General features: G+C 30.7%; 1 protein-coding gene across 1 annotated transcript; it reads right to left on the reverse strand.

The window, feature by feature from the left end:
* Positions 1 to 1,471: 1,471 nt before the first annotated feature.
* LOC129217612 (methyl-CpG-binding domain protein 2-like) lies at positions 1,472 to 17,916 on the reverse strand. The gene is made up of 6 exons (XM_054851941.1): positions 17,716 to 17,916; positions 17,229 to 17,526; positions 11,506 to 11,596; positions 10,041 to 10,195; positions 8,297 to 8,427; positions 1,472 to 3,108 (listed from the first exon to the last, which is right to left on the reverse strand). Exons 1-5 carry the CDS (start codon positions 17,832 to 17,834, stop codon positions 8,329 to 8,331), a joined length of 762 nt encoding a protein of 253 aa, XP_054707916.1. The 5' UTR covers positions 17,835 to 17,916; the 3' UTR covers positions 1,472 to 3,108; positions 8,297 to 8,328.
* Between the last annotated feature and the right edge of the window lie 72 nt (positions 17,917 to 17,988).

Here is a 17,988-nt window from a genome sequence, read left to right on the forward strand (position 1 = left end):
AATAATCATTTTCCCCATCAAGTGTTGCTGTTTGTAACTTTTAATTCTCAAATTTAGAAAATTTTTTACTTAATTCTAGAAAGTTGTTCTCTAGTTTATCGAAGTCAGAAATTTAAAGCAACATCACTTACCTGTTCGAGCAACATTTAAATTAAAAAATGTATAACCAACGAATCTCTGTATGAAAGATTTGTCTGAACAAAATAAATAACTAAATAAAAAAAATAGAATTTTTCTACTGCTACACTTATTTATTGCTCGCTATATTTAGATTTTTTTCTTTGATATCATAATCTTATTTTTAAACTACTGTATTGGAAATAAAGCCTTCTATTTTACTGGATGTATTTCTAGTGCTCTATACATAATGCCAGGCAAGTGATTTCTTTTCTAACCTCTTAATTCAACTACACACTACAAATAAAATTAAATTTTTTTCGTTTATTTAAAACAGAAATGTTGCCCAGGAGAGTGACAGCAAAAATCCAACATACCCCATTTTTGAACTTCAAAATTTCAAAAAGAACTGCAGGCAAATCATATACTTATCCAACAAAATGGTGAGAATAAAGTATTGTACTAAAGCAGATTAAAAATTCCTTTTTCTTTTTTTTTCCTCAATAAAATTTGAACTCATTCCTAGGCCAGGAGAGTGACATGAAAACCTTAGGATAAACTTTAAAATGAGGTGCCTTAATCTTTTAAATAATGAAACAAACTAATAGAATACTGTATTACATCTTTAAGTATTCATAATTTAGTACAACAAATTGAATTTGTGCAATGTTGACATAAAAATTTTAAATACATTTGAGAAATGGATTGGGAGGCGCCAGGAGAGTGACTTTCTCATTCTTAAAAAAATTATGCAGGAAAAAACAATAGAGTTGCTTATTGCTTTAATAAGAATGGAATAACACCTTAAAAGTTTTTTAAAAAAAAACTGTCTGGGTGAAACAATTCTTGTGTTATGCTTCTGAGACATGATACCTGGTAGGATTTTGGAGAATCACCCTACTGCTATTCATCATCAAGAATTCACCAGAGAGGAAATACTGGGTTATTATTTGTGAGTAACTTTTGAAGTAAATGTCCCATTAACACGTTATTTTTTCCCAGACTAGATTTAAAAAATAATATATTTTTTTTCAAAACAAGGTGTTACTTTTTGCAAGAGTCCCAGAGTAACTCTGGTTAAGTAATGATTAACAGTAAGGTAATTAAAATGATAGATACTAGGACAAAAGAGAAAAATTAGTTTATGAATCACAGTAAACATATGTTTCATTTTGTGCTCATGCTTTTAATATTTATAGCATTTAAATAATCTTGTGACCAATCCTGTGATCCTGAACACTGATTTTAAATACAACATGCATAGCTATATGCAGAAGTAATGTTATAATTCAAAAATTATAACTTCTATATTTTCAACCAAAACACAAAGAAATTGTAAGAATTCTTTTATTTATCAAACTAATTACACATTCATGAAAGACAATTTTGCAGAACATACGTTTTAAGAAAAACACACATGCAGAATGAAATTTGTAAAGTTACATATAATAACACACATAATCTACTTTAATATTGCTTACTCAGTAACACCCTCAATCATTATTATACAAATACATTAATGATGGAAACACTTTAGAAAAAAAGAATATACATAAATGCAGATCATTCATACATACATACATACATATTTACACTATAGAAAACAATCCTTCACATTTATTCAAAGTTTAAAAAAAAGATAGTTTAAAATTAATGATAGCTGTTACCCAACACAGAGTAAAATTTTGACACTATATTCAGATTCAGTTTGGTGCAATATGTTTTATTTACATATGCATGTGTATAGTAGCATTTGAAGCCACCCTCAAAACTGTAAAGAAAACGGCGAACTGACTTCTAAACAACAGCAATAGTACAAAAATTTACAATTTTTATCCACAAAGCTTTCAGGGTGAAAATAGAATAACAATTTTTTTCAGGGCTTATAATAAGCTCACCCTGACAAGTTTGGTCTTATGAATTTCAGTAGAACAGGGAAAAAGTGGATATTAATTTTTCTTGTAAATCAATTCCAAATTAACATTTTAGAAAATTGTTAAAATTTTTATCAGCAAATACATAAAGTTGATTACAGCAAGCAATTGGCATGGCAAGTAAACGGCATATGTTTCAGGAAAACAATTTTGCAACCATAAAAATTGTGTGCCAAGTGGCACTTTAATGAGCTGTACAGTGACAGAGCCAAGTATAAGTAAAAAGTTCTTTATAATTCATCATCCTCCTATTATCCCACACTAAAGAAAGAATAAATAGTATTGCACCAAAATACTAAAAAATTACACAACTAATTACGAATGCGATTTGTTGTGTTACCAAATTCCTTAGAACTTTCACGCTGTTAACAATATGGCTTGTTTTCAACAACCACGTCACTATCCATTACCTAATTTTTCAGTATTGCTGCAGCATGCTCAAAAACTTACTAATACTAACTTTTCGGTGCAAAGTAGCACACATTAAAATTAATTTTAGATGGGACATTGGTGCTTAATTATCTGATTTCAAAACAAGGTTTTTTCAATAAAAGTATTATTGCAGTAATAAATACCTTTAAACATTTTTTGCAATATTGCAATTTCGGAACACATTCTAAAACACAACTTAAGTTGTATTTTGTCTCTAGAATTTTATATCCATATTTTTCAAAAAGTAAACACAAAATTTTTTTTAAAGTGTTTTCCAAGGAAATAGTCTTTAAATATTGAAAGTTCATTGTTTGCAGTTTTTAGTTTACATAACTTCTATTAGTCTTTTCTTTCAGCACAAAAAGAACAAAATAAAGATAGTTATAAAAACAATTAGGCAGTGAAGCAAATTCATGTTTGTGGGGTCACCAAAACTTATGAGAAAATTGAAATTCAAAATAAATTGTTTAACATTTAATTATCTTGTCCCAGTTATTGTTATCTACCATATAAATAAATGAGACTGAAAACCAAAATGATGAGTGATGAAATCAAAGTAAAAACATTTTACACCATAAATGCCATAAAAAATGCCATTTGTCTTTTCAGATGATACTAAAGAAATCTGGAAAATAAAATAGAAAACAAATGAGGGATAGAGGAAAAACTTCACTGGACAAAATATTTTTATTCTATAACATTGCAGAAAGTTAGCTATTTAATTTTCATTTAATAATAATTTAAAACAATTAACATTAGAAACATTATAATAGTGTTTTCATGCTGCATCTTAAAACATAATACCATTTTTATTGATATTGAAGCAATAAATTATAATAAAAAAAAGATATAAGTAATGATTTTTTTAAACCAAAATAAAGCAATTGGTTACGTAAAATAAATTTAATTTCAAAATCAATTATTATAAGTTGTCATACATAAATTCAAATATAAAACTAGTATGTTGTGGCCATCATGAAACTTTCTTCTATATTTTTCTTTTTTTTTTCTGATCCCTCCCCATGCTTGACAATATGCAATATTCCCAAAAAAACAAAATTACACATGCAAAAACTAGACGACCATCCCAATGTCTGAATTATTGCAAAAGCAAAGCAAAGAGCGAAAATTGAAAGTTATTTTAAAAGCCTTGCTTGAATTACTTATAAATATTTCATTTGTTAACAAACATAAGATGGCAACAGTTAAAAATTTTAAATCATTGAGATAATATTTCCGATCATTTCCATACAATTAAAATCACGAGAAATACGCAGACGACAATCTATTACGATTTATCTTTCTTATTGTTGCATTAATAAAGCTATTTTTATTCCCCCCCCCCAAAAAAAAAATCAACACCTCTTGGAGCGATTGGCGTCAAAATTGAACCAAAGCCTGTTTACATATGGATTAACATATATTCCAAATTTCAACCAGAACGTAGTATTACTTCTTGAGATAGGGAACTCACAATGGAAAAAAAGAACGGGCGATTGCGCTACTCCCTTTCTAGCTGTTGACACCAATATAAAATCAGCTCTTATACCCACTAAGGGCTACTTGCTGATAAATTTTTCTTTCATTCCGTTCATTATTTCTTGAGATACAGCAATCACAACTGACGACAAAAAACGTTCAATAGCTCAACCCCCGTTTGAGTTATTGACACCAAAATTGAATCAGCACCTGTTCCTGTTGATGGCAACATATGGACCAAATTTTGTTTGATTCCGCCAGTTACTTCCTGAGGAATAGCAAGCATGCGTAACTCAAAAAACGTCCCATTGCTCCACCCCCCTTGGAGGAATTCACGCCAAAAACCAATGGGCACAAGTTCACATAGGGGCACATATGTGTACCAAATTTCGTTCGATTTCATGCGGTAGTTTTTGCTGTAGAGCAGCCACAAAAAACTGGTCACACACAGACGTAACACACACACATAGACAGACAGACATTTTCCAAAAATAGTCGAAATGGACTCAGCACACCTTAAAACGTTCGAATCCGTCAAAATTCGAAATTCGAAAATTTGCACGAATCCAATACTTTCTTCTATATATTAGATATAGAAGAAAGTAATGAGCAAATTACACTATATGCTATGTTAAAATTACATTTTGTTCAATGAATACAAAGGTTTTGTCAATAAGATTTTAAAATAACTTTTTCATTCAAAACATAACTTCATATCATGGCTTAAGTTAAATTAGACATTAAAACTTGGTACACAGGAACTAATTAAATTAAAATAAAAAAAAACACCCGACCCTAATTGCTGACCTTATATTAAGATAAACTTTGCAGGTCAGTACACCATAAAACCTTACTATACCTAGTCATAAAAGCAGACCATATGTCATAAGAGAGTCATAAGTCATACCTAGTAAAATTTGCTAGTCATAAAAGCAGAATGAAGAGGGAAAATTGAAAATCCGTTTAAAAGCCTTTCTTATAAACTGAAATGAATTACAATATTTTATTTGTTGACAAATAGAAGCTAGCATTGGGGGAAATTTTTAAATTCTTGAGCTTTCTTTCCTTGTCAGCCAACAATAACATCACTATCAACTGGCTGAAAAAGGCTTAGGTTGTATTTAAAATGTTCTAAAAAGAGATCATTCAAGTTAGATATAAGTTGAAAATTCCAAATTAATTTTATCAGATGCAAAAAACTTTTGTTCTTGTGATTGGTTTATTTGCAAGTATGCTTTTACTACTACAATTGAGAAAACTCCGCTAATTTTTGAAGTTTTTAATTAATATCTTAGGAAATTGAAATTACACAAACATGATACCTAGCTAATATCACTCTCGATCAAGTCTCCCATTTCGAACAAAAAAAAAAGGATTATCAAAATTGTTTAGGAGCTACGGTCCTACAAACAAATGCATACACACACAAGTCAAACTAAAAGCATAGGGTGTTTAAAAGGAATTGAAATGTGAAAAAGGAATCGATGTTTATTGAAATGGTAATGACCCAGTTTGATTACTACAAGGCACAATTTATAAAGAGATTTAAGAGCTTTTTTTTAACCATACACCAACATATATTTATAGCTTTATGAACAAGATTAAATTGAATATCATACTGACCGAAAAAAAATTTTAAACATTGGAAACAGTTTTATACATGTGTAACATGTTTTTATAAATAAATAAATAAATAAATAAATATAAATATATATATATATATATATATATATATATATATATATATATATATATATATATATATATATAGTTCAAAATAAACATTTTACATTTCATTTTGAAATTTTTTTATTCAACATGATTTGAAAATTGTAATACACATATTTTTAAATTGTTCATATAAATTTTTTAATAAAAAAACAATTATAAAAGTTTTTTTTTTGTGGTAATTTTTTCAAACATAGATTTGAACATATTTACATGCAAAAATAAATCAAAAGTATTTGAAACGCACCTTTAAGCTACATTTGTTTTGTATCAGTAAAAAATGAGATCTAAAAGTGAATGTACAAAAACTTTACTTATACAAAATTACAAAATCCTCCATAATTTTTCTACCTTCTTATATCTCGGACAATATTTTAGAATAATTATATGAACAGAAAAGAAAAAAAAAATCTTATTTTTTGATTTTTCTATTCCCAGCAAAATTTATAATAATTTTTCTAGACGTTGAAAAACAAATCTTATGGTTGCAAATTTTAGACACTGTAAAATTCCAATTTTGTAAAAATATCACTTATCAATGTCAAAATATTCCAGAATTTAGAATGAAATCATGTTCATAAAAATGCATCTGCTAAATCCCCCTCTCCCTCCCAAATTCCCAGTTTTTTTAGTGGATAAAGGTGTTTTAACGTAGATGGACATTACCAATACCTTTTCTTTCTTTTCTTTTTAAAAGGAGGTTTAAACCTGAACTTAGCCAAACAAGATTTTTACTATTCTTTTGTTACCTTTCCAAAATAGTGAAGGGATGGGACTGTACTTTTTCCATGCACAGCAAGCAATTAACCAAATGCAACTCCAACTCATTATGATTAAAAGTGCTCTTATGTTTTCCCAATTGAAAATTCTGTTGAGTGTCGCTAACAAAGCAGCAAAATCTTTAATGGTTTGAAAATGAATCTAATGCTTACCAATATATTCAATGCAACAGTAATTGCAACACTCTTTTTAACTCTGTTTAAATATTTATTAGAATATAACTTTACACATATTGAACACAAAAGCTGGCTTTTTTAGGCCTACTCTAAATGGATCAGATTGGAGGGGAAAAGGAAGACTGTCCTTAGATCAGTGTCAGAAGTAAGTTGTAATTAGTTGTATTTTATGACCAAAAATATTGATTTCATGCTCAGCTTTTCTACACTAATTTTACACCTAAAGTTAAGGATTACTTTGAAGCTTTTCTTTTTTGCCTCATCATAATTAAGACCCGAAGGATAAACTTGAAAAAAATTCCATGACTTTCCTAAGACTCTTCCATGACTTCATAAAAATTTTCATGACCTTGTTACACGACAAGAATAGTGCTATTTAATATCAAACTTGTGCCAATTTTTGGAAATGAGCATTAGCAAAAGTTCTAGGTGAATGCCATTACCTCATCGAAGCACTTACTTGTGACTGAAAAAATATCAGTGTGCACCTAAAAACTAAACTATTTTCATTTGTCTTCATCATATAAGTTTAAGTAAAGTAAAAATATAGTGAATAGAATATAATAATGTTTAAATGTCAAATATATACATATATATATATATATATATATATTACAAACAGGCAGAATGATAATGAATGGGACAAAGGTTGAATGAGTCATTAAATTTGCTGTAAAAGTTGCCTTTTAGTGTCAACAATGCATTTAATCATCCACATAACTTGAAAGTATTTTGGTTCTTTAAATTGAAGCCACATTCCTTAGTAAATTCATATTTCTAAACCAGTCACTTTATTTTATTTTTTTTTTAAATTCAGTAGTGATTTATCTTTAGATTCAAATGTACTTGTTTACTTATTTGCCCATTTTTAAATGCATACAAATTAATAGGTTCAGAAATTTTAGAATATTATGTTTGATTCCTGATGTTGAACATAGCAGATGGTCACATGGATTAGTTTTGCGGTCCCTGTTTTAGAGTATTAGAGTTCCCCTAAACCTGTCTTTTATCGCCTGATTAAAGATTTTTTTTCTAAAACCTTCAAAAAATTAAGATAAACTCTGATAAATTTTATAATAAAGTTTTTACAAGTGATGGGAACAAATTCGGATGCAATTACATTGCGTTTTTTGAGTGGGCGTGGCAAAATGAAGCACGTGCAAGTTCGCTACTTCAGGATGTAAGTTATAAAAAGTTAAGAATAATGGCAAATTCAAAAGAAGTGATTCCCAAGCTGTAAAATCACATTGCAAAAAAAGACGAGCTGCTGCTAGAAAAGTGGATTCAATGCGATTTCAAATTCAGATTTTTTTTTGAGATCGTTCAATTTTTCAGTTTTAATATCTTTTACTGTTAAATCACTCAAGATTTCTAATGCTACTTTAAGCTACCGTCACTTTCTCTTTGCCCAGAATATTTTCCCATGATTTTAAATAAATTTCCATGACTTTGAATGAAAATTTAAATTTTCCAGTACTTTTCCAGGTCTGAAATTTGATTTTTTTCCCATGACTTTCCAAGATTTCCATGACCCGTACAAACCCTGTAATGCACAATAAATACGTCCTCACAAACTTTGAAGAAACAAACCAACAAATTAAAAAGAAAAAGAAAAAAGTATGTAGGTAGCAAGAAAAAAGAAAATATTACCAGCATTTCTTGTTCATTGTGTTTTCACGCTATTATAGATACAATTCTTTTAAACATTCTTGAAGTTTTTTTCTAGCATGTTGAACTTTTTCTTCTTGCCTTTTTATATCCTCTTCATTGACGACAATGGCCTAAAAACAGTTGAGGTGTTTTAAGTTAGTTACAGCAAAAAAGTCATACATAATGTATGTGCAGTCAACTCAAAAATTTGCACTCCAAGGGTAATGGGAAAAAGTTTGAACTTTCTAAAATTTAAATTAAAGAAAAGTGCACAGTTGTAATTGAAAAAGTAGAAAACTAAAATTGAATGGTATTAGCCAAAAAAATCATTTATGGTCATATGTGTCAATAACTTAAATACTTAATTTTACTTCTTTGTTATTATGGCTTTTCATTCATTACTAATATCCCAACTTGTAAACAATTTCCTGCATTCGACAATTTCTCGCCCTGTAACTTCTTGATTTCTGTATAAATTTTTAATTTTGTAATAAAACAAAAGGACAGCAATTTTGTACATCTTATTCCCCCAAATAAAAAAGCAAGGGAGCCAGAGTGATCATGAAATTTTCCCATGTTTTTACGGAAAAATATTTTTTTTAACTAATAACATTTGATTTATGGTATTGGATATGGAAATATGACTTTTAAAATTAGGTTTGCTTGTGAAGTAAAAACTCACAACAGAGTGAAAAATCTAACAGGGCTCATTATGCGGCAGAACAAACCTTTTATATCCAAAATTGAGAGATAAATAAATAACTAAATGATTGGATATCCGTTTCAATTTCATTGATAATGCACTTAAGTGTGGAAGTTCATATTTGGTCAAAAACTTTCATAATACTATTTCAGGATTGAATAAACAACTTGCAGTTGCCTCATTTAATCATAAAAAGCATGAAATCCCAAAACTTTTATTAAATGCTGCAAAACTTGAATCATTTGAGATTGTCCATAAATATGTCATTTGTTTTCTCAAATATATATACATAAAAAAAAGAGACCTTGCCAAGTTTAATTTGAGACTGAACCATGGACCAACATGGATGTTGGACCATGTTTTTCTTTTTTATATCCCCTTTGCATGGAGGGAACCAACAACTAAAATAAATTTGAGAAAAAAGTAAATTATAGAAATAATGTTTAAAACAAACAGATGTAAGGTTGTATATGTTGAGAAATCTTCTAACATTGAAAACAACTGAAACATTTGCAGCATTTTTTTTATGTTTAGTATTTTACATGAAGGATTGAAAATAGGATTAAAAGAGGAGGAAAATAGGAAGAAAAAGAGGATTGAAATCTCAAAGAAGGCATACAATAAGGTGAAGCAGATGTTTGCGTTGGTATGTGCCCAACACATTTTTGGCAGAATTTGAGGTGGATGAAGATTTGAGGGGGGGGGGGGGGGGGGATAGAAGGTATAAGAAAACAAAGGTTGAAAATTTTAAGTAAATGGAATAATATCATATTTTAAAGAAAAATCGGAGCATTGTGAAGTCTGAAAAAGGCAAAACAGAAGGGAAAATTTCAAAAATCAACAGAAAAAAACCGATATTTTGACAAAACCCAGAAGATTTCATCTCCGCAAAAAACATGCAGTTTTTCTAATATTCATATAATTAATTTCTCTTGATTACAATTTATTTTAAGCTATATTTTATGGAATTAACTTATAAGAAAGTTTGAACAAAATAATGTTTAAATACAATTCTTAATGTAGGTAATTCATTATATTTACCTGTACTAATGGTTGTTCCGGATTTATATATACACTGGGATTTTTATCTAGAGCAATTCGGGAATTAGTCTGGCCAACAATAGGTTGTCCACTAACATGTAAAGCTGTAGCAATGCTTCTTAGCAATGTTTCTTCAGACAGATCTGGTCCAATTCCTAAAATTTATTAGATTTTGTTTTCAATTAACAAAATATGGAATTTATCATGAAAAACACAGAAAACATTCTGTTAACATAGCCACATGCAAAAACAATTCAGGGTATAAAATTGTTGCGTAACTCGCAACACTTTAAATTGGCGAAAATGGCAAGTATTTGTAAAAACTGAGAACCAATTACTTTCAGCTCCATAAGACATTTTTATTTTTTAAAAAATAGCTTAAATGTTTGTTTTATGATTTGGGCTTTTTGACCGACATGCCTTATTCGATAACGTGGGATATTCGATTACACAGAGAATACAAGAAGCCAATTTTTTGAAGTATTTTGCTGGTATTAATTCATTATAAGTACGATAAATGTTAAATGACTTTTTTGTTACTTGAATATCGACATGCCTGTCACCAAAATTAAAATAATAATTTTTTTAATGTGACTGATAAAAAAAAAATACACATCTATATAAATAAAACAAAGAATATATGTCTATATATGTGTGTGTATGTATGTTCCCAATACAAATCCAAAGTTTACGTCGGATTTTGACCAAATTTGGCAAGGCACCAAAGAAGGAAAGTGCGTGTGTGTGTGGGGGGGGGGGGGGGGGTTCGAATGGCAAAAAAGTATTGAACCATTTAAGTTTTAATTTTAGGGTCCTTAAGTGGCTCTTCCTACCCGAAATAATTATCCGATGTTCTTGATTCAGTTCCCATTTGAAAGCTTGCGAAAAATACTCCTGATATTGATTTTCTCCCTTTGAGTTCTAAAAATAAAATAAGACTGTGAAACCACCGGGAAAAAAGTTAAAAGCATTTTTAAGCCTAAAATGGAACAGCATTTTCATATCGGAAAATTATCCTTTGCGCGATTTCATTTTAAATTAGCATAAATAAAACTATTCATAAGGTTGCCACTTTTTTTTTCTTGACTCTCACAAAATAAAATTTTGTTTTTGTTTTGAGATAAAAATTCCCCCCTTTGATTATTTTTCACAGCACAACCCACTTCATATCACAAATCTTAACAAAGCTACTAAATGCTGTCGAAAACATAGTTGCCTTTTGGGGTGGGGGAGGGGGATACAAGCCCACCACCTTTCTTTTTCTTTAATTGTTAGGAAGATTTTGGCAGTAAGAGCTAGGTTTTGTATTTTTATGCTACTGATGAATGGAATTCGACTCTATAACAAGCTAAAAGCAATGATTTTATTTAAGTTTTATTACTTTTTAAGTCATTTCAAGTTTTGTATAGTGACATGACAGCATAAAATTTCATTCAAGAATAGAAATTTTTAAAATTTTGCTCACCTTTCATATTTTTTGGGAGTTCAAAATTCGTAAAGGCTTCTTCATCCATGTCAGATGCTCTCAGGCCTTGTAATCTTTTTTCCCAAAATAGCTGAAACAAAATTAAAATAAATAAAAAGAAAAATCAGAGTATTCATCATATATCAGAAATCAGAATAAATAAGCAATTAGAAATGATTCGATTTTACTTCCCCACTAAAAACAGATGATTTGAGGAGGAAAAAATATATAAAACTGTTACATATTTATATACAGTAGAACCTCTCAATAAGAGACACTAAGGGGACTGAACTTTTTGTCCCTTTAATACAGGTGTCCCTTGTTCGGTGGTAGATTAACTGGTGTGTGCCGTGTACTTAACTCAGTATAATATCATTACAAATGTTATTAACATTTAAGATCAAATATTGGAAATGTTTTAAATATGCTTAAAAAAAATTCATAGTTATTCAAATTGAAAACAAAAACATTGCTGTGAAAATCAAAATCAATTAAAGTTACTAATTTATAGAAATATTTTTAAGTATTATTTCTTAGACTTGCTTCATGTGATATAATTTCAGAGGTCTGGCCTGAGGATATTTGGGTCCGTTAACGGACCCTTCACAAAAATCCGATCAACCAAAACGGACCCTTCACAAAATCCCGATCAACCAAAACGGACCCTTCACAAAATTCTGATAAACAAGAACAGATCTTTCACCAATTGTTTATTGAAAGAGCAAATCTGAAAGCAAAATAACGCATATTAAACAATGCTCCTGCAAGCGATAAATAATTGCTACTGCCAAATAAATATAATGCTTATTGTTTGTTTCTTGGAAAGAAATTAACAGCTGAAAAAATAAGTTTGGTTTTAAATAATTTTGTTTGTCTGTTTTATCACAACTAATTAGTAGTAGTGTTGTTATAAACTTTTCTGAAAAGGTATTGGTAAGCACTTTTCTCCTGCTCATGATTGAATAAACAATAATAATATATATCAGCGAAATGAACTTCAGAACTGCAAAGGGATAGTAAGGGTGGGAAAAAATATGATTGCTTCAGATAGGTTCAAAATTATCGCCATTTAGTGTGGTTTTAAACGAAATTCTGTGCTTTTTAAGAGTGTCTTGGGTCAAAAAGGTAAATGCTGAACCCCCTTGTCTGAATTTTATTTATTTATTTTTTTTTTGTTACAATTATTTTAAATGCTGTACAGAAATATTTCTAGTATAATTTAACATATTGTAGAATGGTAGATAAATATTGCTACATGAGAGAGCGATGCCGCCCCCTCCCCTTCCGCCAAATACTAGAAAAAAAACCCAGAATGATATTCTCAACATAGAAGAGGAAAACACTCAACTTTAAGTTTAAATTATACAGTTTGTGCCCTCTCTAAATTCTAGAATTTCGGGGGGGTTTTTTGCGAAATTATCTGATTTTTCACAAAATTAATTCACTTTTCACAAAATTATTTGATTTTTCACAAAAAACGGACCTTGTGAAAAATCCTGACAGACCCCCTGAATTTACAATGCAATGTAATTTAAATAACAGTGTGATCACATTTTAAGTTTTCTATAAAAGATAAGTCATGGGCTATCCATCCGAGCCAAACCCATATGAATGAATTGCTGAGAGGGGAAAAGCATGATTGTAAATTTCAGCACGAGTTTTAAAATACAGATTTGCTGTTTTAATGTCGAGGGAAACTTCTATCGGCTAGTTTTTTGACAAAAAATTATCTTTATTTCAAGGAATTCAACAACATACAGTAAAACCTGTAAAGTTGACCACCCTTGTAAGTTGACCACCTGTCTATGTTGACCGCTTTTGTCAGGAACGGAATTAGTCATATCTCATATAATGAAGGAAAACTTCTGTAACTTGACCACTTCTCTATCTTGACCACCTGTCTATCTTGACCACTAATGTTCGCCAAATTTGGTTCGGAGTATTGCAAAAAACCCTTTGTAAGTTGACCACTTGGTTTAGTTTTTTTAACTTTCTTCAGCAAATTATTTTATTTTATTTTATTATTTATTATTATTATTATTATTATTATTATAGCTTTCCAAGAATGTTTCTAATGCTTTGATGACAGAACAGCATTTTACTAACTAAACAGCAGCATAAAGCTTAATGCTGCTCTTCATTCTCCGTTTTTCATTTGTTGTTCTATTTGAGATAGCTTTTTGTACTCTATTCAATGAAAATAAGTGTCAGTAGTTCAAAGTCTTTCCTTTCAGTTGCAATATGTTGTGACAACACAGGAATTGTGCTAAAAAGAGTAGTCCCGGATCTATATATTTTGATTCCCCTGCATCAAAATATGTAGGGCCCCACCCTAGTGGCCAGCAGTGTCTATTAGTAAAGTGAATAAGTCTTAGTGCTAGTTTTTGTTTTTTTTCTATTTTTTATTTAATTTCTAAGGCCGTTAGCTCCTTTAAGGACGCGGGCCTCTCGCACTGCGGGTACGCAGATCTGGGCTCGCAAATGAGTAAAGTTACATGTTTCTGGTGCAAGGGATTAAGAGATAGGACATTTTTATTTTGCCTTTATGAACTGGGAGAGTCAAGCTTGTTGCTCTTTGTGCTATAAGTTTTACATAAAAAAGCTTCAAAAGGAAAGTTAGCTAAACTTTAGATTAATAAAAAAGTATGAAATATTAAAATTAACTGAAAATGGAAAAAGCCAGAGAATATTAGCTGGCATATATGGAATTTCTAAAACTAAAGTGTCTAATATAGTTAAAAAAACAAGGAAAAACCAACAAAATTATTTAAATAGTATTTTTAATTATTGTTTCACTGTCAATAATGTTAAACAATGAAAGTGAGTTGAACAGAAAGAGTAAGGGAGAATTCCTTAAAAAATGAATACATGGTGCAAGAAATGACAAAAAATAAAAATTATTACCGCCCTTTATAAGTTGACCACCTGTCTAAGTTGACCGCTGAAGTACTGCACCGCGAGTGGTCAACTTACACAGGTTTCACTGTACCTGCCAACCTCCGAGAAAAAAAAAATCTGGAAGATTTTTCTTATCCAGAAGATTTTAACGCAAAATAAAATCAAACAGGATACTTACCCTCTTTACATTTAACAATAAACACCTACTTATGAATTTTATATCAAGTGAACTTACTTTCGTTTAGTAAAAATTACTTACGTTGCTTTCTTTAAAAGTTTCAAAATAACGTTTACTCAACTTAAAAAAAGAACAAAGCAAAAACAACACAAACTGAGTGAAAAAGAAAAATGATAAATGGCGGCAATATCGTTCTCCTAGTTGCCCCCACAACGCTAGCTTCGATTGGATCTTGATGAAGTATTGCACTGTGCCAACATGAAAATCCGTAAAACTTTCAGGAAATCCGGAAGAGTTGGCAGGTATGCAACATGTTTATATTTATTTTTATAAGTAAATTACTGCAATTTTTCTATGTGACTGTCCATTAATCAGAGGCAAATACATAGTGGTCCCTATTCAAAGGGACTGGGACCAGAAAAAGTGTCCCTTAAAGGAGGTACTACTGCACAATGATAATTTGAATAATTCAATGTCTTTCCTTTTCTGAAAAACAAAAAAATTTAGAAGCATTTTTAGCTAATCTAGAGTTTTATTGCAAGCAGAACGTAACCTTTAATCAGTGCAAGAGCACTCAACACAGAGCAATAAACGAATCTTTCGCTCAGAACTTTCTCCTTCTGTGTTGAGTACTTCTTGCACTGATTAAGGATCTCCATGGTAGATTTGAAAAATCTATTTAGAGTATTTCCTGACAAACTGTGCTTTATTCACATTGTTTCATTTAACTCCTACTTTAGCACAAAACATTTTTCATCAAATCTTTCTTCATTAAGCTCCTTTGTTTCTGACTATTTATTTGGTTCCCCAATCAACTACTTAAAATCCTATTGTATACCTACTACTTTAATTGGTGACATAGCTCAGTGTTTGTTATAAATAAGAAAGGTAGTGCTTCAATTCAGTTTTTACTATTGATCATGTTCAAATCATAGTCACATGCTAAGAGATTGTTAGGGACACGGACAGTGCTTTAGAAATCGCTTTCCACTCTGATAAGGATTTTTATCTTAGTAGGTATTTGATTTGAAGATTTGGAGAGATGGTTATCCTTAATCTGTTGAGAATTCTTGGGCACTGTTTGGAAGTTACTTTTGTTCTAATAGCAGTTTTTTGGAATGGTTGACTTTCGTTTGCAGCGATTTTCTCGACCTGTCACCTCCAACCAGCTCCATCATTGCGAAAATTTTCTTGAGGGAGGGGTGGGGGGGGGGGGTCGGAGAGAGAAAGAGGATATACTTCATGACAATTTTATCAGGAAAGAAACAAAAAACCATGCCTGCTTAAACATGAAAAATTTAATTTTTCAAAGTCAGGGAGGCTTTAAATGATGGGCATTTCTGAAGTTGCTACGGAAATTATATAAATTCAAATGTAAAAAAAAAATATTGGGAATTACAGTATAGGACATCAAATTTGGACTGCTTGGAACTGCGACCTTTCCGGATATTGGAATTTTTTAGATTTCGGATTTAAACTCACAAAAATATAAAAATGGAAACTGTCCTGCCGTATTTGAAACGTTTTTCCTCGTTTTGCTAATGTTTTTGCAAAATGTCTTTTAATGAAAGTATACTTAGTAATGCTAAAACAAAAGTCAGAGATGATTTGCAGAGACGTATTGTCTGCATATGTTCTTTTTCATAAAAATACAATGTAGTGATTAATAGGTACAATAAATAAATCATATCGTCACTAAAAATAATTACATACTTATGAGAAGAAAAAATAATCATTGTTAACTGAAAATGGATGTTTTAAGATTGCGGTACAATTACAGCAAAATGCTTATTTACGCATACCTAACCTTTTCATCAATATGTGGCATTAAAAAACTGTCTACTCTCCGACCATTACGAGAAAAGCTAGTGCTGAAATGTCTTCAACTGTCTACTGCTATATCAACGAGGCGAGTCTCATTTTTCCAAGGGAAGCTTAGTGTTGGAAAAACCCGTACGACTGCACAAAGGCGAGCAGACGAGTGGCGAAATGGAGCCAAAAAGCATTTTTGCCTACCCTTACAGAAAATGAATGAAGTCCGTTTCTATGGCAGTAGACGGGCTCAGACTTGATGGCGAGAGCTTTTCTCGTGAAAGCCACAGTACAAAAAGTTGAATTAACAATACTGTGTTTTCAACAAGCAATAGTCGAATGTTAACATTCTTAAACTTTTAAAACTGTAGAAAAAAAAAGAAAAAAAAATTGTTAAAAAATAAATAAATAAAATAAATTATTTTTAATATTATTATTTTTGATATTTAAGGGGAAAATTGGGGTTTCATACTCTACTAATACAAAAATGATTTGAAATTTTGCGATTCATACATATGTAAAATTCTTTAAAGATTTCAGTCGTATTGATATTTATTTGGTCATTGTATGGTACGTGCAACAGATGACTGGGCGAACGACGGGGAAAAACGGAGGGGTAAGTGTACAGATACCAGCATTAGATAGTGAAAAAGTGGAAGAAAACTTGTGCTAAAATTTTAATAAATGGGGAATGCCAGCACAAATTTAAAAGGTAAGGGATGCAGTCCCCCCGGTGCTCCGCCTCACCTATGCAACTGAAAATAAACATAAATTGTGATAATTGAAGTGCTTCAAGAGCTGACACGTTAGACAGATGAATTATTAGGCAGCATACTTGTTTTGGCTTGTCTTGAGGACCATGCTTGAAGTCAGTTCGTACTTTGCTCTCAGCACAACGAACAACAGTAACTGGTTGTTTAAAAATCGAAGCAGTTTGTCGAATGGGCGGCACTAGTGAAGCGTCGTTACGTATGCCTCTGTTGTAATCGAATTGGGTCCCTCTTTGACGCTTGCTTTTCCTCAGCAGCAAAGAATTGATTTTGCCGGTCCGATAATCGAACGTGCTTAGATCGACAGCATCTCCCAAGAAACGAGCCAGTTGTGGTTTACTGCGAAATCTTTTACCTGAAGGACTAAAGAGAATAAAGTACTGAATAATTTTGATTGAAACAAACATATATGTTTTAGAACAAAATTACTATTATGACAGGTAACCAAAATTAAAGAAGTGCAACATAATTATCAATAACAACCGAAGGTGGGAATAAAATATGATCGATAAAAGATGAGAGTGAAGTTCAGAAGTTTCGAAAATAATTAACCTGTAATAAAATACATCAATCTTTCCAGACGACAGACCACTTCGTCTAATTATTTCTTCCCTTTTCCATCCTTTGGGAAGTGCAGTGCACTCAGTTGTAGTTGAAACACAACCTCTCATAGTCAATTGTTTTGGATTAATATAATACGCTAAGTTAGTCAATTAAACGAAATATAACTAAGCATTAGCTTTTGTTACGGATGACAACAAATAAAGTTCCGAATTTATTAAAAATTGCCCGATATTTGTTGCCAAACAGCGGGAGAAAAAGAAA

This window comes from Uloborus diversus, chromosome 2 (genome assembly GCF_026930045.1).
Source record: "Uloborus diversus isolate 005 chromosome 2, Udiv.v.3.1, whole genome shotgun sequence".
Lineage (NCBI taxonomy): Eukaryota > Metazoa > Arthropoda > Arachnida > Araneae > Uloboridae > Uloborus > Uloborus diversus.

Bases quoted from the DNA above. Each gene is read 5' to 3' on its own strand.
- LOC129217612 (XM_054851941.1), bottom strand. From the start codon at position 17,834: ATGAGAGGTTGTGTTTCAACTACAACTGAGTGCACTGCACTTCCCAAA. The intron at 17,527-17,715 runs GTTAATTATTTT...TATTCTCTTTAG, and splicing joins ATTGATGTATTTTATTACAG to TCCTTCAGGTAAAAGATTTC. The intron at 8,428-10,040 runs GTAAATATAATG...AACTGTTTTTAG, and splicing joins CGGAACAACCATTAGTACAG to GCCATTGTCGTCAATGAAGA.